The following is a 27,870-nucleotide window of genomic DNA, read 5'->3' on the forward strand; positions in this document are numbered from 1 at the left end:
GTTGTGGTGGTTAAGACCCTCTGGAACTACATGTAACCTGCTAACCTACAGGTTGTGGTGGTTAAGACCCTCTGGAACTACATGTAACCTGCTAACCTAGAGGTTGTGGTGGTTAAGACCCTCTGGAACTACATGTAACCTGCTAACCTACAGGTTGTGGTGGTTAAGACCCTCTGGAACTACATGTAACCTGCTAACCTACAGGTTGTTGTGGTTAAGACCCTCTGGAACTACATGTAACCTGCTAACCTACAGGTTGTGGTGGTTAAGACCCTCTGGAACTACATGTAACCTGCTAACCTACAGGTTGTTGTGGTTAAGACCCTCTGGAACTACATGTAACCTGCTAACCTACAGGTTGTGGTGGTTAAGACCCTCTGGAACTACATGTAACCTGCTAACCTACAGGTTGTGGTGGTTAAGACCCTCTGGAACTACATGTAACCTGCTAACCTACAGGTTGTGGTGGTTAAGACCCTCTGGAACTACATGTAACCTGCTAACCTACAGGTTGTGGTGGTTAAGACCCTCTGGAACTACATGTAACCTGCTAACCTACAGGTTGTGGTGGTTAAGACCCTCTGGAACTACATGTAACCTGCTAACCTACAGGTTGTTGTGGTTAAGACCCTCTGGAACTACATGTAACCTGCTAACCTACAGGTTGTGGTGGTTAAGACCCTCTGGAACTACATGTAACCTGCTAACCTACAGGTTGTGGTGGTTAAGACCCTCTGGAACTACATGTAACCTGCTAACCTACAGGTTGTGGTGGTTAAGACCCTCTGGAACTACATGTAACCTGCTAACCTACAGGTTGTGGTGGTTAAGACCCTCTGGAACTACATGTAACCTGCTAACCTACAGGTTGTGGTTGTTAAGACCCTCTGGAACTACATGTAACCTGCTAACCTACAGGTTGTGGTGGTTAAGACCCTCTGGAACTACATGTAACCTGCTAACCTACAGGTTGTGGTGGTTAAGACCCTCTGGAACTACATGTAACCTGCTAACCTACAGGTTGTGGTGGTTAAGACCCTCTGGAACTACATGTAACCCAGCGTTTCCGTTAGCCGGTAATTACCGGTATTTGACCGGCAAAATCTGTTGAAGTCCGACATATTTAATCTCTCCGGTCATAATGTCCGGTGAAAATAATTCCCTCTAAGCACAATTTGATTATTTGAATTTTATTCAAATAGGCTAAAATTAAATAGCCTATGCGATGAACGAAACAATCATTACTTGTTTCATCGTTGCTTCACCAAGCAGCCGGTCTAATGACGACGCTGTGTCAGCGAGAGCTTGCTGCTAGATTTGCGAAAAGCATGCAGCTGCAGACCCACAGAACCCACACCAGCTTTGCTGGCACAGTGCAGTACACAGTGCGGTCCCCAGACCGGACCTGGAAACACAGCTGCTCTGCGGGTCTGCAGCTGGATGCTTCTTGCAAATCTAGCAGCAGCAAGCTCGCGCTGACAACAGCTTTGTCATTATTAGACCGGCTGCTTGGTGAAGCAAGTGCAACGATGAAACAAATTTAATGAATCGTTCATCGCATAGGCTATTTAATTTTAGCCTATTTTAATACAATTCAAATAATCAAATTGTGCTTAGAGGGAATTATTTTCACCGGACATTATGACCAGCACCAAGTCGTTGGGAGGTGGAGATATACATCACGCAAACCCACGATAATGTTGCCGTCTCTCTCTGCCAAATTTCTCAGTTCTTCGCTTGATATAATTAATACAAATGTCCACTATAACGGAATTCGTTAGCTCATAAAAATGTGATTATAACAGACTGCTGTTTATTAATGTCGGGCAGACTGCCCACAGACACCTCAAGTCGGCAGCAGCACGAAGTCTCGAGGGACTTATTTTATTTGGAATATATTAATGACTGTATATACGCAAAAGTAGCCTAGTTTTAAGTTAAAATATTATAAATGCCTTGAGGATGTCATTCTTTATATAGGCCTATCAATTGTTTTTAAGCTCAATAAACTCTGACCGGAATTTATCCCATTTGTCCGGTAGAGTGAAATCTACCGGACACTCAGACCTGCAAAAAAAAATTCTAACGGAAACCCTGATGTAACCTGCTAACCTACAGGTTGTGGTTAAGACCCTCTGGAACTACATGTAACCTGCTAACCTACAGGTTGTGGTGGTTAAGACCCTCTGGAACTACATGTAACCTGCTAACCTACAGGTTGTGGTGGTTAAGACCCTCTGGAACTACATGTAACCTGCTAACCTACAGGTTGTGGTGGTTAAGACCCTCTGGAACTACATGTAACCTGCTAACCTACAGGTTGTTGTGGTTAAGACCCTCTGGAACTACATGTAACCTGCTAACCTACAGGTTGTGGTGGTTAAGACCCTCTGGAACTACATGTAACCTGCTAACCTACAGGTTGTGGTGGTTAAGACCCTCTGGAACTACATGTAACCTGCTAACCTACAGGTTGTGGTGGTTAAGACCCTTAAAACCATTTCAGGTGTGTGTGTGTGTGTTTTTTTCTCAGATTTCTATGCCTTAGATTTCTAAGACTCCATAGCTTCCAACACAAGGTATTCAGAAGAAAAGAGAAAAAGAAAAGGTCTTGACGTTGACCATGTTTCCTTGACAACAACGCAGAACTCCAGGAGCATCTACATGTGAAACATGGTTAAAGATCGTATAGCTTTACGCTCTGCTCTTTTGGAACTATCCCTTTATCCACTCTAATAATGAATCACTTTCTCCACATGCACACATCTATTTACCTCCGCCTGGCCACACCCACATCCGCCCCTATATAAGCGGGGTTGTGGCCACACAATCAGCTCCTCCCCTACTTTCACCACCGAAAGTGTCTGTATACACCACTTTAAGTTTAGTGCCAAAGTAGTTTGTTGGAGAAGAGCTACGTTGACATTGTATCTTTGTTTTTTCTCTCTCGCTATTTTTCGAAAAAACCAAGAGATAATGTCTTCACCGTCGGAGGGTCTAGACGACTACAACGCTACAACATGGGGCGTCTCTGGTTCCACGGTCGTGGCAGCCAGGTGCGCCTGGGCGGCGCTCGGAGGAGAGTGTGCTTCGCCGAGGGGCCGTTGAGCTCCCATCTCCTGTGAGGTGGCCAGGTTCCGGCCCTGGTTCCCCCGCCAGAGGACAGTCGGCCGAAAGGCCGACAGTTCCTCTGGTGGCCGGGGATTTGCGTCGCAGACTCTTCGCCTCGGCTCGCTCTCGTCGTAAGACGGCAAGCATCGGGGGTGAACGGCCTGGTGGTAGTGTTGTGCTGGAGCCGAGCGAGAGTTCTCTTGCCTCTTTTCCATTTCCGATGGAGACTGAGGAATACATGGAGGGGGCGGGGGCTCTCTTGTTCGAAGGCCCAGCGGAGACGTGTCACTCTCCCCTTCAGGGAGTGGCAGGGAGTGCTACGTCTCCCTGGGGATCCTTGAACTCCGGGACTGGATTAAAACCTCCACCCCGGAGACGAGACGCCCAGCTATCTGCCGCATTGGACGATGGCGCCCGGTGCAGCCTCCCGTACGCGAGGGATGCGAGTGACGTGGAAGAAGGAATGCAAGGGTTCTTGCCTTGTTCCCCGAGCTCATGGCGGCCGCCGCAGCCACTGCCGGAACCTGTTCCTGATGACATGATAGGTCATCTCTGGCAACGTCGTCCTGTGAGAGAGACGGGCGTTTTCTGCCCATTCTTCCCAGCAATGGAGGCTTACGTGGCGCGGGGACAGGTAATATCCCGCATCGTTGGCCTTACCCCCGCCTACGTGCCAGTCACGCGGGTGGTGGGTTTGATCCAGGGGCTAAGGGACGGGGTGCCTCGACTTGATATCCCGATGGCAGCCATCCTTTGCCCCGAGATGGTGTCGGAGCCATTAAGAAAGCCAGTTCCCCAGGGGAAGTCGGCTAGGCAGTTGGCGTCGTGGAGTGACCAGGTGTACATCGCCTCGACACAGAGCCTGGCTGCGACCTCCAACATCGCGCAGCTGGCGCGCTATATGTCGGGGCTGATGGCGGGCGGGACGGTACTAGATGACCATCAACGGTACCTCCACGCCCAGGCGGCTGGAGCCATCCTGCATCTGACCCAGCTGCAGGTGATAGCCGCCGGGAAGGAGCGTGCCCTGGCCACTCTCATCCAGCGCCACCTTTGGCTGGAGCAGGCGCGGGTGCCGGACCAGAGGAGGATTCCGCTGCTCACGGCCCCCCTCTCCGATGCTGGACTTTTCGGGTCGGCCATGCAGCAGATGACGGCAGCCTGCAGGGAGATGGAGGAGGAGCGCTCCGTGCTCCAACACCTTTTTCCCCGACCCGATGCCACCGCTGCTGGGCCTTCCGCGAAGAAGGCCAGGAGTGGAGGAAGTGCCGCTACCGCTGCAGCCAGTCGCCCTGCGCCCGGAGGGAACGGTAGGGATCAGGTGAGGGGTCATATATAACTCTAGTTATACGAGGGAACGGTAGGGATCAGGTGAGGGGTCATATATAACTCTAGTTATATGAGGGAACGGTAGGGATCAGGTGAGGGGTCATATATAACTCTAGTTATACGAGGGAACGGTAGGGATCAGGTGAGGGGTCATATATAACTCTAGTTATACGAGGGAACGGTAGGGATCAGGTGAGGGGTCATATATAACTCTAGTTATACGAGGGAACGGTAGGGATCAGGTGAGGGGTCATATATAACTCTAGTTATACGAGTATAGGTAGAGATCAGGTGAGGGGTCATATATAACTCTAGTTATACGAGTATAGGTAGGGATCAGGTGAGGGGTCATATATAACTCTAGTTATACGAGGGAACGGTAGGGATCAGGTGAGGGGTCATATATAACTCTAGTTATACGAGTATAGGTAGGGATCAGGTGAGGGGTCATATATAACTCTAGTTATACGAGTATAGGTAGGGATCAGGTGAGGGGTCATATATAACTCTAGTTATACGAGTATAGGTAGGGATCAGGTGAGGGGTCATATATAACTCTAGTTATACGAGTATAGGTAGGGATCAGGTGAGGGGTCATATATAACTCTAGTTATACGAGTATAGGTAGGGATCAGGTGAGGGGTCATATATAACTCTAGTTATACGAGTATAGGTAGGGATCAGGTGAGGGGTCATATATAACTCTAGTTATACGAGTATAGGTAGGGATCAGGTGAGGGGTCATATATAACTCTAGTTATACGAGTATAGGTAGGGATCAGGTGAGGGGTCATATATAACTCTAGTTATACGAGTATAGGTAGGGATCAGGTGAGGGGTCATATATAACTCTAGTTATACGAGTATAGGTAGGGATCAGGTGAGGGGTCATATATAACTCTAGTTATACGAGTATAGGTAGGGATCAGGTGAGGGGTCATATATAACTCTAGTTATACGAGTATAGGTAGGGATCAGGTGAGGGGTCATATATAACTCTAGTTATACGAGTATAGGTAGGGATCAGGTGAGGGGTCATATATAACTCTAGTTATACGAGTATAGGTAGGGATCAGGTGAGGGGTCATATATAACTCTAGTTATACGAGTATAGGTAGGGATCAGGTGAGGGGTCATATATAACTCTAGTTATACGAGTATAGAACGGTAGGGATCAGGTGAGGGGTCATATATAACTCTAGTTATACGAGTATAGGTAGGGATCAGGTGAGGGGTCATATATAACTCTAGTTATACGAGTATAGGTAGGGATCAGGTGAGGGGTCATATATAACTCTAGTTATACGAGGGAACGGTAGGGATCAGGTGAGGGGTCATATATAACTCTAGTTATACGAGTATAGGTAGGGATCAGGTGAGGGGTCATATATAACTCTAGTTATACGAGTATAGGTAGGGATCAGGTGAGGGGTCATATATAACTCTAGTTATACGAGTATAGGTAGGGATCAGGTGAGGGGTCATATATAACTCTAGTTATACGAGTATAGGTAGGGATCAGGTGAGGGGTCATATATAACTCTAGTTAAACGAGTATAGGTAGGGATCAGGTGAGGGGTCATATATAACTCTAGTTATACGAGTATAGGTAGGGATCAGGTGAGGGGTCATATATAACTCTAGTTATACGAGTATAGGTAGGGATCAGGTGAGGGGTCATATATAACTCTAGTTATACGAGGGAACGGTAGGGATCAGGTGAGGGGTCATATATAACTCTAGTTATACGAGGGAACGGTAGGGATCAGGTGAGGGGTCATATATAACTCTAGTTATACGAGGGAACGGTAGGGATCAGGTGAGGGGTCATATATAACTCTAGTTATACGAGTATAGGTAGGGATCAGGTGAGGGGTCATATATAACTCTAGTTATACGAGTATAGGTAGGGATCAGGTGAGGGGTCATATATAACTCTAGTTATACGAGGGAACGGTAGGGATCAGGTGAGGGGTCATATATAACTCTAGTTATATGAGTATAGGTAGGGATCAGGTGAGGGGTCATATATAACTCTAGTTATACGAGTATAGAACGGTAGGGATCAGGTGAGGGGTCATATATAACTCTAGTTATACGAGTATAGGTAGGGATCAGGTGAGGGGTCATATATAACTCTAGTTATACGAGTATAGGTAGGGATCAGGTGAGGGGTCATATATAACTCTAGTTATACGAGTATAGGTAGGGATCAGGTGAGGGGTCATATATAACTCTAGTTATACGAGTATAGGTAGGGATCAGGTGAGGGGTCATATATAACTCTAGTTATACGAGTATAGGTAGGGATCAGGTGAGGGGTCATATATAACTCTAGTTATACGAGTATAGGTAGGGATCAGGTGAGGGGTCATATATAACTCTAGTTATACGAGTATAGGTAGGGATCAGGTGAGGGGTCATATATAACTCTAGTTATATGAGGGGAACGGTAGGGATCAGGTGAGGGGTCATATATAACTCTAGTTATACGAGGGAACGGTAGGGATCAGGTGAGGGGTCATATATAACTCTAGTTATACGAGGGAACGGTAGGGATCAGGTGAGGGGTCATATATAACTCTAGTTATACGAGGGAACGGTAGGGATCAGGTGAGGGGTCATATATAACTCTAGTTATACGAGGGAACGGTAGGGATCAGGTGAGGGGTCATATATAACTCTAGTTATACGAGTATAGGGATCAGGTGAGGGGTCATATATAACTCTAGTTATACGAGTATAGGGATCAGGTGAGGGGTCATATATAACTCTAGTTATACGAGTATAGGTAGGGATCAGGTGAGGGGTCATATATAACTCTAGTTATACGAGGGAACGGTAGGGATCAGGTGAGGGGTCATATATAACTCTAGTTATACGAGTATAGGTAGGGATCAGGTGAGGGGTCATATATAACTCTAGTTATACGAGTATAGGGATCAGGTGAGGGGTCATATATAACTCTAGTTATACGAGTATAGGTAGGGATCAGGTGAGGGGTCATATATAACTCTAGTTATACGAGTATAGGGATCAGGTGAGGGGTCATATATAACTCTAGTTATACGAGTATAGGTAGGGATCAGGTGAGGGGTCATATATAACTCTAGTTATACGAGTATAGGGATCAGGTGAGGGGTCATATATAACTCTAGTTATACGAGTATAGGTAGGGATCAGGTGAGGGGTCATATATAGATCTAGTTATATGAGGGAACGGTAGGGATCAGGTGAGGGGTCATATATAACTCTAGTTATATGAGGGAACGGTAGGGATCAGGTGAGGGGTCATATATAACTCTAGTTATATGAGGGAACGGTAGGGATCAGGTGAGGGGTCATATATAACTCTAGTTATACGAGGGAACGGTAGGGATCAGGTGAGGGGTCATATATAACTCTAGTTATATGAGTATAGGTAGGGATCAGGTGAGGGGTCATATATAACTCTAGTTATACGAGTATAGGTAGGGATCAGGTGAGGGGTCATATATAACTCTAGTTATACGAGTATAGGTAGGGATCAGGTGAGGGGTCATATATAACTCTAGTTATACGAGTATAGGTAGGGATCAGGTGAGGGGTCATATATAACTCTAGTTATACGAGTATAGGTAGGGATCAGGTGAGGGGTCATATATAACTCTAGTTATACGAGGGAACGGTAGGGATCAGGTGAGGGGTCATATATAACTCTAGTTATACGAGGGAACGGTAGGGATCAGGTGAGGGGTCATATATAACTCTAGTTATACGAGGGAACGGTAGGGATCAGGTGAGGGGTCATATATAACTCTAGTTATACGAGTATAGGTAGGGATCAGGTGAGGGGTCATATATAACTCTAGTTATACGAGTATAGGTAGGGATCAGGTGAGGGGTCATATATAACTCTAGTTATACGAGGGAACGGTAGGGATCAGGTGAGGGGTCATATATAACTCTAGTTATATGAGTATAGGTAGGGATCAGGTGAGGGGTCATATATAACTCTAGTTATACGAGTATAGAACGGTAGGGATCAGGTGAGGGGTCATATATAACTCTAGTTATACGAGTATAGGTAGGGATCAGGTGAGGGGTCATATATAACTCTAGTTATACGAGTATAGGTAGGGATCAGGTGAGGGGTCATATATAACTCTAGTTATACGAGTATAGGTAGGGATCAGGTGAGGGGTCATATATAACTCTAGTTATACGAGTATAGGTAGGGATCAGGTGAGGGGTCATATATAACTCTAGTTATACAAGTATAGGTAGGGATCAGGTGAGGGGTCATATATAACTCTAGTTATACGAGTATAGGTAGGGATCAGGTGAGGGGTCATATATAACTCTAGTTATACGAGTATAGGTAGGGATCAGGTGAGGGGTCATATATAACTCTAGTTATATGAGGGGAACGGTAGGGATCAGGTGAGGGGTCATATATAACTCTAGTTATACGAGGGAACGGTAGGGATCAGGTGAGGGGTCATATATAACTCTAGTTATACGAGGGAACGGTAGGGATCAGGTGAGGGGTCATATATAACTCTAGTTATACGAGGGAACGGTAGGGATCAGGTGAGGGGTCATATATAACTCTAGTTATACGAGGGAACGGTAGGGATCAGGTGAGGGGTCATATATAACTCTAGTTATACGAGTATAGGGATCAGGTGAGGGGTCATATATAACTCTAGTTATACGAGTATAGGGATCAGGTGAGGGGTCATATATAACTCTAGTTATACGAGTATAGGTAGGGATCAGGTGAGGGGTCATATATAACTCTAGTTATACGAGGGAACGGTAGGGATCAGGTGAGGGGTCATATATAACTCTAGTTATACGAGTATAGGTAGGGATCAGGTGAGGGGTCATATATAACTCTAGTTATACGAGTATAGGGATCAGGTGAGGGGTCATATATAACTCTAGTTATACGAGTATAGGTAGGGATCAGGTGAGGGGTCATATATAACTCTAGTTATACGAGTATAGGGATCAGGTGAGGGGTCATATATAACTCTAGTTATACGAGTATAGGTAGGGATCAGGTGAGGGGTCATATATAGATCTAGTTATATGAGGGAACGGTAGGGATCAGGTGAGGGGTCATATATAACTCTAGTTATATGAGGGAACGGTAGGGATCAGGTGAGGGGTCATATATAACTCTAGTTATATGAGGGAACGGTAGGGATCAGGTGAGGGGTCATATATAACTCTAGTTATACGAGGGAACGGTAGGGATCAGGTGAGGGGTCATATATAACTCTAGTTATATGAGTATAGGTAGGGATCAGGTGAGGGGTCATATATAACTCTAGTTATACGAGTATAGGTAGGGATCAGGTGAGGGGTCATATATAACTCTAGTTATACGAGTATAGGTAGGGATCAGGTGAGGGGTCATATATAACTCTAGTTATACGAGTATAGGTAGGGATCAGGTGAGGGGTCATATATAACTCTAGTTATACGAGTATAGGTCGAGATCAGGTGAGGGGTCATATATAACTCTAGTTATACGAGTATAGGTAGGGATCAGGTGAGGGGTCATATATAACTCTAGTTATACGAGTATAGGTAGGGATCAGGTGAGGGGTCATATATAACTCTAGTTATACGAGTATAGGTAGGGATCAGGTGAGGGGTCATATATAACTCTAGTTATACGAGTATAGGTAGGGATCAGGTGAGGGGTCATATATAACTCTAGTTATACGAGTATAGGTAGGGATCAGGTGAGGGGTCATATATAACTCTAGTTATACGAGTATAGGGAGCGCTCTGCTCTGACTATAACACATCTGCCGTCGACCATCATGCCAACTCTCAAAGTGAACGCCATCATGCCAACTCTCAAAGTGAACACCATCATGCCAACTCTCAAAGTGAACGCCATCATGCCAACTCTCAAAGTGAACGCCATCATGCCAACTCTCAAAGTGAACGCCATCATGCCAACTCTCAAAGTGAATGCCATCATGCCAACTCTCAAAGTGAACGCCATCATGCCAACTCTCAAAGTGAACACCATCATGCCAACTCTCAAAGTGAACGCCATCATGCCAACTCTCAAAGTGAACGCCATCATGCCAACTCTCAAAGTGAACGCCATCATGCCAACTCTCAAAGTGAACGCCATCATGCCAACTCTCAAAGTGAACGCCATCATGCCAACTCTCAAAGTGAACGCCATCATGCCAACTCTCAAAGTGAACGCCATCATGCCAACTCTCAAAGTGAACGCCATCATGCCAACTCTCAAAGTGAACGCCATCATGCCAACTCTCAAAGTGAACGCCATCATGCCAACTCTCAAAGTGAACGCCATCATGCCAACTCTCAAAGTGAACGCCATCATGCCAACTCTCAAAGTGAACGCCATCATGCCAACTCTCAAAGTGAACGCTCTCAAAGTGAATGCCGAAGCCACCTGTCTGTCTCTCTGCTCCACCTGTCTCTCTCTGCTCCACCTGTCTCTCTCTCTGCTCCACCTGTCTGTCTCTCTGCTCCACCTGTCTGTCTCTCTGATCCACCTGTCTCTCTCTCTGCTCCACCTGTCTCTCTCTCTGATCCACCTGTCTGTCTCTCTGATCCACCTGTCTCTCTCTCTGCTCCACCTGTCTGTCTCTCTGCTCCACCTGTCTGTCTCTCTGCTCCACCTGTCTCTCTCTGCTCCACCTGTCTCTCTCTCTGCTCCACCTGTCTGTCTCTCTGCTCCACCTGTCTGTCTCTCTGATCCACCTGTCTCTCTCTCTGCTCCACCTGTCTCTCTCTCTGATCCACCTGTCTGTCTCTCTGATCCACCTGTCTCTCTCTCTGCTCCACCTGTCTGTCTCTCTGCTCCACCTGTCTCTCTATCTGCTCCACCTGTCTGTCTCTCTGATCCACCTGTCTCTCTCTCTGCTCCACCTGTCTCTCTCTCTGCTCCACCTGTCTGTCTCTCTGCTCCACCTGTCTCTCTCTCTGCTCCACCTGTCTGTCTCTCTCTCTGCTCCACCTGTCTCTCTCTCTGCTCCACCTGTCTCTCTCTCTGATCCACCTGTCTGTCTCTCTGCTCCACCTGTCTCTCTCTCTGCTCCACCTGTCTCTCTCTCTGCTCCACCTGTCTGTCTCTCTGCTCCACCTGTCTCTCTCTCTGCTCCACCTGTCTCTCTCTCTGATCCACCTGTCTCTCTCTGCTCCACCTGTCTCTCTCTCTGATCCACCTGTCTGTCTCTCTCTGATCCACCTGTCTGTCTCTCTCTCTGCTCCACCTGTCTCTCTCTCTGATCCACCTGTCTCCCTCTCTGCTCCACCTGTCTGTCTCTCTCTCTGCTCCACCTGTCTCTCTCTCTGCTCCACCTGTCTCTCTCTGCTCCACCTGTCTGTCTCTCTCTCTGCTCCACCTGTCTCTCTCTCTGCTCCACCTGTCTCTCTCTCTGCTCCACCTGTCTGTCTCTCTCTCTGCTCCACCTGTCTCTCTCTCTGCTCCACCTGTCTCTCTCTCTGCTCCACCTGTCTCTCTCTCTGCTCCACCTGTCTGTATATCTGCTCCACATGTCTCTCTCTCTGCTCCACCTGTCTCTCTCTCTGCTCCACCTGTCTCTCTCTCTGCTCCACCTGTCTGTCTCTCTGCTCCACCTGTCTGTCTCTCTCTTTGCTCCACCTGTCTCTATCTCTGCTCCACCTGTCTGTATATCTGCTCCACATGTCTCTCTCTCTGCTCCACCTGTCTCTCTCTCTGCTCCACCTGTCTCTCTCTCTGCTCCACCTGTCTGTCTCTCTGCTCCACCTGTCTCTCTCTCTGCTCCACATGTCTCTCTCTCTGCTCCACCTGTATCTCTCTCTGCTCCACCTGTCTCTCTCTCTGCTCCACCTGTCTCTCTCTCTGCTCCACCTGTCTCTCTCTGCTCCACCTGTCTGTCTCTCTCTCTGCTCCACCTGTCTCTCTCTCTGCTCCACCTGTCTCTCTCTCTGCTCCACCTGTCTGTCTCTCTCTCTGCTCCACCTGTCTCTCTCTCTGCTCCACCTGTCTCTCTCTCTGCTCCACCTGTCTCTCTCTCTGCTCCACCTGTCTGTATATCTGCTCCACATGTCTCTCTCTCTGCTCCACCTGTCTCTCTCTCTGCTCCACCTGTCTCTCTCTCTGCTCCACCTGTCTGTCTCTCTGCTCCACCTGTCTGTCTCTCTCTTTGCTCCACCTGTCTCTATCTCTGCTCCACCTGTCTGTATATCTGCTCCACATGTCTCTCTCTCTGCTCCACCTGTCTCTCTCTCTGCTCCACCTGTCTCTCTCTCTGCTCCACCTGTCTGTCTCTCTGCTCCACCTGTCTCTCTCTCTGCTCCACATGTCTCTCTCTCTGCTCCACCTGTATCTCTCTCTGCTCCACCTGTCTCTCTCTCTGCTCCACCTGTCTCTCTCTCTGCTCCACCTGTCTGTCTCTCTGCTCCACCTGTCTGTCTCTCTCTGCTCCACCTGTCTCTCTCTCTGCTCCACCTGTCTCTCTCTCTGCTCCACCTGTCTCTCTCTCTGATCCACCTGTCTCTCTCTCTGCTCCACCTGTCTCTCTCTCTGCTCCACCTGTCTGTCTCTCTCTGCTCCACCTGTCTCTCGCTCTGATCCACCTGTCGAAGTTGGTTAAGGTTAGAGTTTGTCTTTAGAGCAGGGCGATAGACCACCAGCCCTGATTCCAAACTCTAACCTTAACCAACTTCGAAAGAGAGCAACTTCGAAAGAGTGCCTAAACTTAACCAGTTGGAAACAAGGCGGACAGTAATAAAATTAGCAATCAATCAATCAATTCAATAATCCACGCACACTTAAAACAGCGCACCCCCCAGCTGCTTCTATAGAAAGTAGGTTTAAAAAATATATATAAAAAAAGAATCTTATAGGGAAAAGAACCCCCCCCCCCTATATAGGGCAAATAAAACAATTTGTTTGTTGTTTTACCTACTTTCTATAGAAGCATCTAAGAATGAAGTTCTATAGAAAGTATGTTAAAAAAAAGAAAAGACAAGTTGGATGTGTTAGTTTGTTGGATGTCTAGTTGAAAGACAGTTGGATGTCTTAGTTTGTTGGATGTCTAGTTGAAAGACAGTTGGATGTCTTAGTTTGTTGGATGTCTAGTTGAAAGTCAGTTGGATGTCTTAGTTTGTTGGATGCCTAGTTGAAAGACAGTTGGATGTCTTAGTTTGTTGGATGTCTTAGTTGAGAGACAGTTGGATGTGTTAGTTTGTTGGATGTCTTACTGAGAACAGTTGGATGCACTTCCGAGCTGCTTCCACATGGAGGCAACTTCTCTCTTTTTTTTTGGAGACTACTTTTTCTGGCGGATGGTTTTTTCAATAAATCTTCAATTAATTTGTGTTTATTGTATAGCAAATAAGGTTGGATGAATGCGGCAGTTGTATAAAAGCCATTACACCACGTGCAGTCGTGGGTTGTGAGAATTAGACCATTAACCTTCTGTAGTGTGGTAGTGAAAGGTTAACGTTAGGTTATGACTATAACCAAGTTCTGTTAGTTAGGGGCGATGCTTGGCTTCGCCTTCTGCACTATCTCGCGTACGTGCACGCGTACTGAATAAACCACAAATGTACCTCTAATACCAGTATTAGTCTGACCACACCCCTCATCAGCTTACCTTCATAAGCAGGTGTGTGGTCACCTGCTCTCCTCCTTCCCAAGCTTTCACCACAAGGTGAGGTCAAGGGCTGCAGCGGCCGTCCGAAGCCAAGCATCGCCCCTAACTAACAGAACTTGGTTATAGTCATAACCTAACGTTCTGTATCGTTAGTGGCTTAGCTTGGCTTCGCCTTCTGCACAAGGGAGGCCAAGCGGAGCCACTTGGCTGACAAATACACCCCGCTGACAGCCCCCCAAAACCATCAGAACAGGGAGGGCCGAGCCCCCCCGACCCCCCCTAATGGAGGGTAGCCCCCCTATTAGGGACGTCACGGGAGGGCGACGGACCCGACCGTGCGAAGAGGCACTCAAGCAACTCAACGCACAGGGTGAGCAGACCGTGGCTTGACCCACGACTACACACACGCACAACCCGCATGCCACCCGGGAACGAACGGAGGAACAACCTCGTTACTGCCCCCAGAATCACGGGGTCAAGGGCAAACCCAACCCCGTGGCAAGGCCGTAGCAGCGGAGCACGAAGGAAGACCCAGACCCACCAAAAGGACTGGACTCCCTGGAATGGGGGCCCGGAGAAGTCCATGATGCCAGCATCAAGACCCCACCAGGTGGGCACGTAGTGCCCCGCCCCCCACATCGCCAGCGTATTCGGACAAAGGCCCCTCAGTTACTGCACCTGGTATTCCCAGGCGGAACCAACCAGGCCAGTAAGCCGAGCGGGCCCCGTCCCCCCAATAGTACACCGCCTGGCACACTGACCCTGCAGAATAGGCAGTCAGCATGGCCGTAAGCACACAAAAAAGGTTAACCAACGGAAACAGGCAGCGCACCGGGGAAAAACCAGGCAACAGGCTGTTAACCCTAGCCTGGAGACTGCGGACGAGACAGGCGCCAGAGGGGACAGCTGAACACAGCCGCCCCGGCGGAAGGAGCGTAAGCTGGCGGTGTTGCATGACCAAGCCTCCATTTAACAACCCCCACCCAGAGGGGTCGAGGCAGAGAAGGCTGACACGATTGGCAGACGTCATGAACGTGCAGGGGCACCCTCAACCGGTGAACCCGGGAGTTGACACTGCTCCAACACACCAGGGAACCAACCACCTCGGTGTTACCCAATGCGGTGGTTGTTCCTATAACCCCTCAAGAAAAAACTCCAAAACACACCTGCGGGTATACACCGGCTATACCGCAGTACAAGTGTTTCAGTTTCCAAAAAGGGTTAACCCAGGCCTACGGGTCGCAAACATCACTTCGGACCGGGCCTGGCGGTACGGGAAGCACAGGGTCACCAGAGGAGGTCAAAAAACCACCCCCACAGGCCCCTCTTCGCCATGCGTGAGAGAGGAGCGAAAAACAATGGAGAACCAGCCCCTAAGCACACCGTACCTGGTATTCCCCGGCGGTCTCCCAACCAAGTACTAACCAGGACCAACCTGTGTAGCGGCCGAGATCCGACGAGATCGAGCGCGTACAGAATGGCATGGCTGTAAGCCATGACGACAGTGCTGAGTAAAAAACATACCCAACCAGGGTCTCCATAGCGCTTAACCCTGTGACACCCAGACCGACCTGGCATTTTTCCCCCTGAAAAAAGCCCAAGTCCCTCAGGGTACCAGAACAGCAGATCTGCATCCCCGGCGGACAACGGGTTCAACTGATCTGGACCAGCGTGACCAGAACCAGTCCCGTGCCCTAACCACGCCGACATGCCCCAGGAAAAGGGCAGATATGCGTGTTGATCTTAACATGAAAAGAAGGCGCCACCCAGACGTCGGGACGAACCGCACCTGGTGGCCCACCCCAAGGGCGTGAGACCCCACTACATATGTTCAGATCCATCCCGTCATCATCCCCCAGACATGAACGAGGATCCGTCGACAACCCACCCAGGTCATGGGATGTGGTCGCCGGAAGAGGAAAAACCCCCATCTCAGTTGCTTTATAAAAACGCTGTTTCAACCACAAGCAACTAAGGCGTGCCAGTCAATCGCCTGTTTACAGCGAGCTAGCACTATACGTGCGTCGGGACACACCCCCATCAATGAACAGGCTATTTAGACCTGCCATTGAATCCCCAAGGCGCCCAGGGGAACGACAAGAGGGGTGTGACACTCCCTAACTCCAACACTTCTGGAATAGAAAGAAGGAAGCATCAACAGTATGTATCCCAGTCTACACAGCCGGGGTAAAAAATGTTCACATTTTTACATCCCACCACCCTCCCATAGGAAAGAGACGGGGATCCCCAGAGAGACTTCCCACGCGAGCTGTACAGATTGAAAAGAATATATTGCACCTTGAGCCATGTAAAAAACTGGTTTTAGGGCCTCCGGGGAAGAGGCACCGAACCCATACACACTCAATAAACGAATTGAATCGAATATACATACAATAGAAAAGGACCCTTCTAGAGGGTCCACTCACTTTGACAATCTGAGGAGGAAGGCTCTGTACTCTGATGGAGGCTTCCTCACATGGATCACATGGAAGAAGGAGTCCGAACTCACAGAAGGCCTGAGTAGGCGCTTGGTGAGGAGGAGCCCTGACCACCCCCCCTGAAAACAGATCCATCACATGGACCTGAACAGCACACGGAAGTCCTACCAACAGAGACGCGCACGGTGACGTACTCTATGGCGGGGGAATTCCTGCGGTGCACACGCCCAATATACCAGGCCGTGGGACCAGGAACTCCCTCCCCCCCCCCCCCCCCCCCCCCCCCCGTAACGTGCCGAACCGCCACGTGACGGGAACCTTGAAGGACAGGGGGTGTACCCCTGACCGACAGAACAATGGGGAGAGGAAAGGTTACCAGTTCACCCCTTTACGACCCCACACCCATGATACGACGTAACGACAAAAAGAGAATATGACACAGTCATAGTCAGCTCTATGAAGCGTTTCACAGCTCCACACAGCGCACGAGCTAACCTGCTATCTGATTTTTACTAAGGAAAAACACAGAATAGAGAGGGCTCTAAGAACCCCGGTCCAACATACACATGTGCTTCTGTGGCCAGTACAACCCAGTTGTAGGTCACATGACACACACAACCCATCATCATCACAATGAGAGAATACATCATTCTTGATTAGTATCGACCACAGGCCTTGCTAAGCACACGACAGCAACCAAACCAATTTCCCTTTAGGAAATAAGTTTCTCCAGCAGATTTAGCACAACCTCAGCAATCAAGCTGAGAGTTACATCGTATCCCTACCACACAAAAGACACAATTAATGCACAACATGTCTGATAGGAGGTGATAAAGTCCCCAGGGAACCGGGGGGGGAAAAACACAATCCTCCTATTTTACCCTCAACACGGCCAGTTAAAACAGGAAAACCTGTTAATGTGTGAACTCACTGTCCATTGTCATTACAGTCTGAGAAAGAACATTCTTTTACTCACTCGTCACCAAGCATAGCTTCATAGGTTAGTTGCCTTAGTAGTGAGTACACGGTACACATAAACACCATGATGTTTCTCACACAACAACCAGATCAATACATCACGACCTGCACGGAGAAGCTACTGCCAGTGACAAAAACAGCTCACACACAACCCGCAACGTATCTCAAATGCATTGCAACAACACACGTTTTGGGAAAAAACACCGTCATTCACAATACATTTAGCAAGGTAAAACCAGAAGACGTGTTATGAGGGTCTGGCCAACCCCGTACCTGCCCGGAACGCAGATCAGCGAAGTGCAGTCATAAGCCACCGTAGAACACAGCCCTCTTTGTTGACGCAATCCCCGTCTAGGCTCAGGCAGGGTTGACGAACATCCCCTGTCAAAGATGACGTCGTGGTCAAGAGTGTAAAACATGTTAAAAATCAAAGCACGTTCAACAGAATAGCATCAAGCTAACGGCTGCTCCAACCGTTCTGGTGCTATCGCTTCCGCTCGCGAGACGCCGATCTACGACGCACGCGATCAGGAGCGAGCTCCCGGCGGCGCGCGAGAAGCCTAAGCTACCCCGCGCCAGGCCACCGACCGGCTAACCGTAAGCTATGAACATGTAAACAATGACATAACACTCACCCAGACAGGCCGCCGTTCTGAACCCTCCTCACTTTTTAAGAGAAAAGAGAAAACAAGACGTCAACACCGCTTCACAACGGTGACATTAACACGTCCGGCGGAATCAGCACAGTACCAACTGGCCTGTATAGCTGACTTTGAACATGAATCTGCCGCTATCGCACATTACATGCACATATCCCCTCGTGAAGGAATACTCTCATTTGGATATGAAAGATGGGGTCTTAACACGGTGACAGAGAGAATCCACTCGTCCAGAACACACAGGGATCACCAGTGTCAATGGTCGCGGCCCACTAGTTAAAACTATAATGGTCGCCAGACCAAGGCCTTCTGTCGCCTAGACGGCTAAACAAAGGACCCTAGCCTGGGGCCGGTTTCCATAAACTTTGTCTAGTAGCCCCCATAGCACTAACAGACAAGTGGAGCCCGCCAGCAAACACTACTCACCCAACCTGGAACGCACCGCTCCTCACAACAGCGGCATGTCCGACAGTTCAGCTGTGGCCTGACAGGTTTCACCCCAACAAACACAGCAAGGAACTGCAGTTGAGAAGCATGCAGCGGCGTGCTCCCAATACGAAAACCGGTGGAGGGTTTGTAGAATGATCATCATCTTCTAGACACTCCAGTACGAAGACAATATCGCCGTATTTTCTCGAAAATAGTGAGAGAGAAAATAAAGATATGATGTCAACGTATCCTTGTTTCCCAAGCTGTTCCTAATCCAATTTCTTCCATCATGGTGTCAAGTGTGGGGATCTACCGAGGCACCTCTTCCTTGTGGTGAAAGCGAGAAGGAGGAGAGCAGGTGACCACACACCTGCTTATGAAGGTAAGCTGATGAGGGGTGTGGTCAGACTAATACTGGTATTAGAGGTACATTTGTGGTTTATTCAGTACGCGTGCACGTACGCGAGATAGTGCAGAAGGCGAAGCCAAGCTAAGCCACTAACGATACAGAACCTTCTGTAGTGTGGTACTGAAAGGTTAACCTTCTGTAGTGTGGTAGTGAAAGGTTAACCTTCTGTAGTGTGGTAGTGAAAGGTTAACCTTCTGTAGTGTGGTACTGAAAGGTTAACCTTCTGTAGTGTGGTACTGAAAGGTTAACCTTCTGTAGTGTGGTAGTGAAAGGTTAACCTTCTGTAGTGTGGTAGTGAAAGGTTAACCTTCTGTAGTGTGGTACTGAAAGGTTAACCTTCTGTAGTGTGGTAGTGAAAGGTTAACCTTCTGTAGTGTGGTAGTGAAAGGTTAACCTTCTGTAGTGTGGTAGTGAAAGGTTAACCTTCTGTAGTGTGGTAATGAAAAAGACCACAGACTTCAGAGGGGCAATAGAACGCAGTAATGTAGCATCACAGAGTAGAACTCAGCTCTTCCTCCGCTTGCTACACTCACCTTCCAGCTTCATTAGCCTATAGCCTACTGTGAAGGTGGGGTCAATGCCAGCCCCTCAACTACCATCTTGAGGACAATTTGCCCACCGGTGCGTGTGTATATTTAAATTTTCCCTAACGGAGTTGCACTTCCGCGTTCGGTTTGCACGATCTGATTGGCCACTGACTCTACGCCCAAACAGCGCGTTACGCTAGTTCTGCTAACAACCACCGCCCAGCGAGCCCCAGACCACCGCCCCGCGAGCCCCAGACCACTGCTCCGCGGGCCCCCGACCACCGCCTTGTTTCCCGTGCGCCTAAAATTCGACCTGGTCTCGTCCCGTGGGGCTCGCGGGCGGTGGTCTGGGGCTCGCTGGGCGATGGTCTGGGGCTCGCTGGGCGGTGGTCTGGGGCTCGCGGGGCGATGGTCTGGGGCTCGCAGGACGGTCCACACACCGCTATCAGTGTTCTTCTTCCCCGCCAATGAAGTATTCACCCAAAGACCCAATACCGTGGCAACAACTACCGCACTACCGGTAGAATAAGTGCCGAGAACCGTGGGAAGTGATGCAAACTGTCTTGTCGTGTTTTGAACATTTATGTTGTGTTGATGGAATCACGTTAATATAGAGAGATGAAAACAATGCGTTATTTCGATTGATATGAATTGGATAATGCGCTGTTTGGGCGTAGAGTCAGTGGCCAATCAGATCGCGCAAACCGAACGCGGAAGTGCAACTCCGTTAGGGAAAATATACACGCCACTTTGGCGACCTATAGCGGATTGGGTGTGCATATTTTTTTATACAATATATATATCGAATTAAAGCCGTATTTGTTGCCTGTTTGTGCCGATATGTGAGGCGTGCGCCAAAGTCTTTAGCAGACATTTAATCTTTCCGAATACCACTCCCGACTCCCGACGCTCTAGTTCCGTCAATCATTTGGCGATCTCAAAAATTATTGGACAGGGTTGTAACCAATCAGTGTGGCTTTCCAATGATACTCCACATGGGGATAAGCGAATCAGGGATCTAGCTGAAAAGTCACGAGTGAAAACAGGTAGTTAAATATTCGCAGAATGCATTGGAGTCTATGAGAAAATGGAAACCTGCAGACCTTTCTTTTCTCACATTTTACCAAAATCGCTCCTAATCACTCATTTCTGAATGGATTTTTATGAAATTTGGACATGTACTACACAAGACTCCAACTATGGGCCCAGGGTGTTTTTTCAGCCATACCAATTTTTGGGGAAATATACTTTTGGATATTGCAACTACTACAGAAAAATGTGAGTACACAAGTTCAAGTTCAACTCAAGTTCAGACCTATGTTACTCTATTTCATTAGCACTAGAAGGGAATTTTGAAACGTCAGAATGTTATCATTCAAAAGAGACCAGGCTCATGCATGTGCTATAAGTATAAAGTATAGTATTTTGGTTTGAAGAAAAAGTATGCAGTCCTCAAAAACTAAAACTAAAATGGCCACTTTTGGCGGCGCCTGTTAAACGTTGGATGCCAGCCATTAGACGCAGACCGCTGTAGCTGGGCCAAGCGTTAAAAGATACGACTGCGTGACCTTGTTTGTAGAGCTAAATCTATATTCTATATTATAGCCATGGATATAATACTATAGTCATTTGACACTGTGTTTCTTCCGGTCAAGATGCAAAAAAGAGATCATTTTTCCATGCATACATTCCCGTGTTATACCGTGGTGAATATAAGTATGATTTACAGTGGTATGGGGTCATTCCTGAAAGGCTGCTATAGCCATATAGGTCAATTCTACTATTTGCGTTGGCGTTTCTTGCCTATACACGCTAGTATTCCCGAATCAAATATATACAGTAGGTATTGTGTTTCATCATGAATGCATGAAAGGGGGGAGGGTGGGGGGGTCATTTCTGATTATTGATTACCAGTAACGGCATTAGTATTGAACGCTAAAAACGCTGATCAGCTGGATCGGTATGAAAACCTTGCACAATCAAGCCAGAATTTACGTCAGATGATCCTTACCTTTGATCTGGAGTATTCCAAAAATAATATTACAATTGTTTGATCGATATCTGCTTCATCCGATGTACATTTGGCCCACGACATAACCCACCACAGCATATGCATCGGATGTCCCGTAGACGTTTGGATGCGACCTATTGAACCTCTAGCCTTGCCGTCTACTGAAACTCTGACCTATTGAACCTCTAGCCTTGCCGTCTACTGAACCTCTGACCTATTGAACCTCTAGCCTTGCCGTCTACTGAAACTCTGACCTATTGAACCTCTAGCCTTGCCTCTAGTGAAACTCTGACCTATTGAACCTCTAGCCTTGCCTCTAGTGAAACTCTGACCTATTGAACCTCTAGCCTTGCCTCTAGTGAAACTCTGACCTATTGAACCTCTAGCCTTGCCTCTAGTGAAACTCTGAACCTATTGAACCTCTAGCCTTGCCTCTACTGAAACTCTGACCTATTGAACCTCTAGCCTTGCCGTCTACTGAACCTCTGAACCTATTGAACCTCTAGCCTTGCCGTCTACTGAAACTCTGACCTATTGAACCTCTAGCCTGGCCGTCTACTGAAACTCTGACCTATTGAACCTCTAGCCTTGCCTCTACTGAAACTCTGACCTATTGAACCTCTAGCCTTGCCGTCTACTGAAACTCTGACCTATTGAACCTCTAGCCTTGCCGTCTACTGAAACTCTGACCTATTGAACCTCTAGCCTTGCCGTCTACTGAACCTCTGACCTATTGAACCTCTAGCCTTGCCGTCTACTGAACCTCTGACCTATTAAACCTCTAGCCTTGCCGTCTACTGAAACTCTGACCTATAGAACCTCTAGCCTTGCCCTCTACTGAACCTCTGACCTATTGAACCTCTAGCCTTGCCGTCTACTGAACCTCTGACCTATTGAACCTCTAGCCTTGCCGTCTACTGAACCTCTGACCTATTGAACCTCTAGCCTTGCCGTCTACTGAAACTCTGACCTATTGAACCTCTAGCCTTGCCGTCTACTGAAACTCTGACCTATTGAACCTCTAGCCTTGCCGTCTACTGAAACTCTGACCTATTGAACCTCTAGCCTTGCCGTCTACTGAAACTCTGACCTATTGAACCTCTAGCCTTGCCGTCTACTGAACCTCTGCGCCCGGAGACCTTTACAGTGTAACACAGGGTCTGGAACAGGGTTTACTGCAGCACGATACCGCCACCTGGGGGAATCTGGCCGGTACTGCACCCTCGGCGTCGCAGTGGGCCTTCTAACCAATAGCATATATCTGCAGAGCCACAGAGCCCAACGTCTGGGCGGGGCTTCGTGGCGTGGACTAGCCTTGTGGCATGGACCTGGCTTTGTTGGAGTGCGCATGCGTGTGGACTGGAGCATGCGTGTGGACTGGAGCATGCGTGTGGACTGGAGCATGCGTGTGGACTGGAGCATGCGTGTGGACTGGAGCATGCGTGTGGACTGGAGCATGCGTGTGGACTGGAGCATGCGTGTGGACTGGAGCATGCGTGTGGACTGGAGCACGTGAGAGGAGCACGTGAGAGTGTACAGTTTTCCCCACCTACCCAACCTCTTCCAATGTACAGTTTATTCCCCCTCAAATGTATATACTCTCTTTTTAGACTCGTTTTGTATCACAAACAGTGCTGTATATTTGTAGATCTGGTATGTCATAAATGTCTAGTATATTTGTAGATCTGGTATGTCATAAATGTCTAGTATATTTGTAGATCTGGTATGTCATAAATGTCTAGATGTAACAATACTGTCTATCTGTATGTCATGTTATGATGAATTGGAAATGGGGGACCCTGATGTAAACAAGACGAAGGTTGTGTATGTCGTAAACAAGGAGAGAGAGAGAGAGTGAGAGAGCCCCCCCCCCCCCCTCATCCGCATGCGCAGTAGTGCAAAGCCAGGTCCATGCCACAAGCCATGTCCACGCCACGAAGCCCCGCCTCAAGCCATGTCCACGCCACGAAGCCCCGCCTCAAGCCATGTCCACGCCACGAAGCCCCGCCTCAAGCCATGTCCACGCCACGAAGCCCCGCCTCAAGCCATGTCCACGCCACGAAGCCCCGCCTCAAGCCATGTCCACGCCACGAAGCCCCGCCTCAAGCCATGTCCACGCCACGAAGCCCCGCCTCAAGCCAGGTCCACGCCACGAAGCCCCGCCTCAAGCCATGTCCACGCCACGAAGCCCCGCCTCAAGCCATGTCCACGCCACGAAGCCCCGCCTCAAGCCAGGTCCACGCCACGAAGCCCCGCCTCAAGCCATGTCCACGCCACGAAGCCCCGCCTCAAGCCAGGTCCACGCCACGAAGCCCCGCCTCAAGCCATGTCCACGCCACGAAGCCCCGCCTCAAGCCATGTCCACGCCACGAAGCCCCGCCTCAAGCCAGGTCCACGCCACGAAGCCCCGCCTCAAGCCATGTCCACACCACGAAGCCCCGCCTCAAGCCATGTCCACGCCACGAAGCCCCGCCTCAAGCCATGTCCACGCCACGAAGCCCCGCCTCAAGCCATGTCCACGCCACGAAGCCCCGCCTCAAGCCAGGTCCACGCCACGAAGCCCCGCCTCAAGCCATGTCCACGCCACGAAGCCCCGCCTCAAGCCAGGTCCACGCCACGAAGCCCCGCCTCAAGCCAGGTCCACGCCACGAAGCCCCGCCTCAAGCCATGTCCACGCCACGAAGCCCCGCCTCAAGCCATGTCCACGCCACGAAGCCCCGCCACAAGCCAGGTCCACGCCACGAAGCCCCGCCTCAAGCCAGGTCCACGCCACGAAGCCCCGCCTCAAGCCAGGTCCACGCCACGAAGCCCCGCCACAAGCCAGGTCCACGCCACGAAGCCCCGCCACAAGCCATGTCCACGCCACGAAGCCCCGCCTCAAGCCATGTCCACGCCACGAAGCCCCGCCTCAAGCCAGGTCCACGCCACGAAGCCCCGCCTCAAGCCAGGTCCACGCCACGAAGCCCCGCCTCAAGCCAGGTCCACGCCACGAAGCCCCGCCTCAAGCCATGTCCACGCCACGAAGCCCCGCCTCAAGCCATGTCCACGCCACGAAGCCCCGCCTCAAGCCATGTCCACGCCACGAAGCCCCGCCCAGACGTTGGGCTCGTGGCTCTGCAGATATACCCTACTCCTTCTAACGGCAACATACGGGTCCCTGGCATTGAATAGGATATTAAAATCGGGGGGAAAAAAAGAAAAACTAACCAAAAACGTAATATTACGTGAATGGCACCCAACGTGTTGAGGTATACTGTTGCATTTATTTATTTAACATTTTATTTTGGATTTCATGGTGTTTTTTGTGTTTTGTTCTTGATTTATTGTGATGTTTCTTCTTGACTTGTTTAAAGAAGACATGGGGACATTCACGTGTGTTGTCGGCCCTTACAAATACATTTGATTTGAGTGGCTACAGTGGCCATACAGATTTGTTGTGACCAATCTGCTTAATTAATAAAGTGGTGTGTATTTAATTTAATTATGAACCCATTCCCTGCCAAAATCGCTGTTCAGCGTTATTGCCCGCCATGCGTTGTCTGCCAATATCGCTGTACAGCGTGTTTCAAGTTCATATTTCATATTTTCGTCATGGAATTCATATTGCACCCACGGAGCCTTGTCATATGCTGCGGGAGCCATCACAAATCTGCATCGCTTCAATACCGCCACCTGGTGGCCGATCGGCGAGGTTGCCAAACCGGAAATACCCATTGCAGCTCGGTCCGTCCCCTAATTCCGTCCGGCCACTCGTTTATCGTCCCGGGACTCAATCCACACACCGTGGACATGGATCGTTGCCATAACTCAATAAACAACATGATTTGGACGTATATTAGTATTATACAAACCGGAACTGGATCGCCTCGATCCCCACCACATAACTGGGATCTGTTTGCTCCACTCTCATCACCCAACGGTACGACTACGAGGAGACTGACGTGAGTTTCAGCGTTTTTCTTTATCATTTTCGATACAAACTGCTCTGATCTATATATCACCCATACTACATAAATCATTTAACGTCGGTCACGGAATCATAAACTACCCCCCCCCCCCCCCCCCCCCTCCGTTCACCCGCAGATGATCAGTCATGATGTTTAGGACCATGTACAGTTGAAATGTTTTATATAGCATGGATCGGTATCAAACTGCATTTGATAATCTAATATATGCATTTATGCCTATATCTCACATTCTATGAAATACTGCAGAAAACGATAAAAACATATTCATACTCTAGAATTTAATTAAATACACACCACTTAATATAGCCTACTATCTGTAATAAAAACCGAGGAACTGCCAAAGAATATCTCCAGTAAAACCGCTACGACGATGTGTAAACTAGTCCATAGATTCAAAGTGAAAAACGAAACATCATTTGAATGAGCATTAATAGCAGACAGTACAGACAGTAAAGACCAGTGTGGAGACATGGCTACTGGACACACTCAAATTAAATGTAGGCCTGGGCTTATGTAGGATATATATCTGTCTGGATGTCTGCGCGTGGTGCGCTCTCCGAGATGCGAATAGAATATTTCACAAAATATTGTCCATAGCGCAGCAAAACTTATAATTCCCATTCATCTTCAACCACTACATAAGTGACAGCAGCATTTAATTTATATTCAAATCACTATATGTAGGATGAATACGGGCAGTTTCCCCCTCTAAGAAAGAAAAGGTCCGGGGAAAAGGCGACCGCATCTATTAACAAGCAAACTTTTTACAGAAACGCAAAACAAAGAAAAGTGATACACGCACAGAACATGAGAGTAAACACAGAACATGAGAGTAAACATACCTGTAGCTGGAAATAGAGGACCAGAAAATGTAAACACCTAGGGAGAGAGATAGAAGGGAGGGGGGGGGGTGAGTCACGGGCAATTACATGAAACATAAAAGCAGCCTATACCTCGGATCACAGCGAGTTCTATTGGTAAGAAAGTATGTTTTGTGAAAGGAAAGGTGAGTTTAGTTGAGCACTTACAGGTATATGAACCTCGAAGGCAGGAGAGACATCGTGAGTCCAACAGATCCACCTGTTTCCACAGATCTAGAGCCCCGAGGGCAACACTCGCGGTGGAACACCCCGCTGGGCGCGTCTCTCCTCCCGGGACCAGAGATCAGCTGAGCGCCTCATGAGGTGCGTCCTCTGCGGACAGAGAGGGTCCAGAGAGAGCAGTCATCTGGTGTCCCCCCCCCCGGGGCCCCAACACAAGGTGTCCGCGCGTCCGCAGTGCCAAAAGAGCCAAACGATTCAATATCGAATCAAACGATTTCCCGATTTGTTGAGAAATAAAATAAAGAAGAAAAATCCATGTTTTTATTTTGCGCACAGATCTAAGTCTCCCAGCTCGAGGCTCCTCAGTTCCTCCACGCGTGCCTGCAGTGGGACGTGTAGCCGACACCGGGCACGGGTCATTCCACTCTACCGGGAGAACCTGGAATCGGGAAGCGGCGACGGAACGCGGTGCGTAAAAGGCGACCGCGGGCGCAGAGCCGCTCGCTGTGTCCTCCGGTGGAGCTGTGAAGTATAGTCTGTCTGTCTGGGGCGCACCGCGTCTTCACCGGCTGTGTGCGCGCTGCTGTGGCTGTCTGCGGCGCACGTTAACCGGCTGTGTGCGCGCTGCTGTGTCTGTCTGCGGCGCACGTTAACCGACTGTGTGCGCGCTGCTGTGTCTGTCTGCGGCGCACGTTAACCGGCTGTGTGCGCGCTGCTGTGTCTGTCTGCGGCGCACGTTAACCGGCTGTGTGCGCGCTGCTGTGTCTGTCTGCGGCGCACGTTAACCGGCTGTGTGCGCGCTGCTGTGGCTGTCTGCGGCGCGGGGTTTGGGCACACTGAGGCCCCCCCCCTCCCTTCCTCGGTGATGGTGGGTGGAATCATGTCGGCGGTCTGCTGCACCTGATAGGGTCTCACGGAGACCATCAATTTAGACATGAATGTTTCCCTCCGCAGGGACGTGCACAGAACTTTAGAGGGGCAGGTGCTCAAAGGCTGAAAAGGGCACTGTACCTGTGTGTGTTAGTAGTACCGAGCGCACGAAGTGCGCAAGCCCGATTTTTGGGGGCCCCTTTTTATGCTTTTTGGGGGGTTTTGGTGATCAAATATTGAATATTGAACTATAATAATCAGTGCAGGAGCTCACTTATCCTTGAAAGACACTTTTATCACTGACTTAAAAGGCCCATACATCTCCATACATGTTCAGGTGGGAGGGAATAAGTGCTTACCCTACAGACCCCAAGAAGTGCTGTATATTCTGTATTGTTTAATATAAATGCATGAGTTTAATACCAGCATTCGACTGTATGCGCCACAGCGGTTTCTATCATTACATTTA

At 48.9% G+C, this 27,870-nt stretch overlaps 1 protein-coding gene across 1 annotated transcript in view; it reads right to left on the reverse strand.

Moving 5' to 3' along the window:
• fgf24 (fibroblast growth factor 24) overlaps positions 1–27,090 on the reverse strand; it is a 108,285-nt gene extending 81,195 nt beyond the window's left edge. Inside the window, exons 1-2 of the mRNA XM_084339330.1 lie at positions 26,517–27,090; positions 26,331–26,367 (exon numbers count right to left, since the gene is read on the reverse strand). Of these exons, the coding sequence (XP_084195456.1) occupies positions 26,331–26,367; positions 26,517–26,548 (69 nt within the window). The 5' untranslated portion in view covers positions 26,549–27,090. The remainder of the gene's footprint in view (positions 1–26,330; positions 26,368–26,516) is intronic.
• Between the last annotated feature and the right edge of the window lie 780 nt (positions 27,091–27,870).

This window comes from Notolepis coatsorum (genome assembly GCF_963971535.1).
Source record: "Notolepis coatsorum genome assembly, contig: SCAFFOLD_438, whole genome shotgun sequence".
NCBI lineage: Eukaryota > Metazoa > Chordata > Actinopteri > Aulopiformes > Paralepididae > Notolepis > Notolepis coatsorum.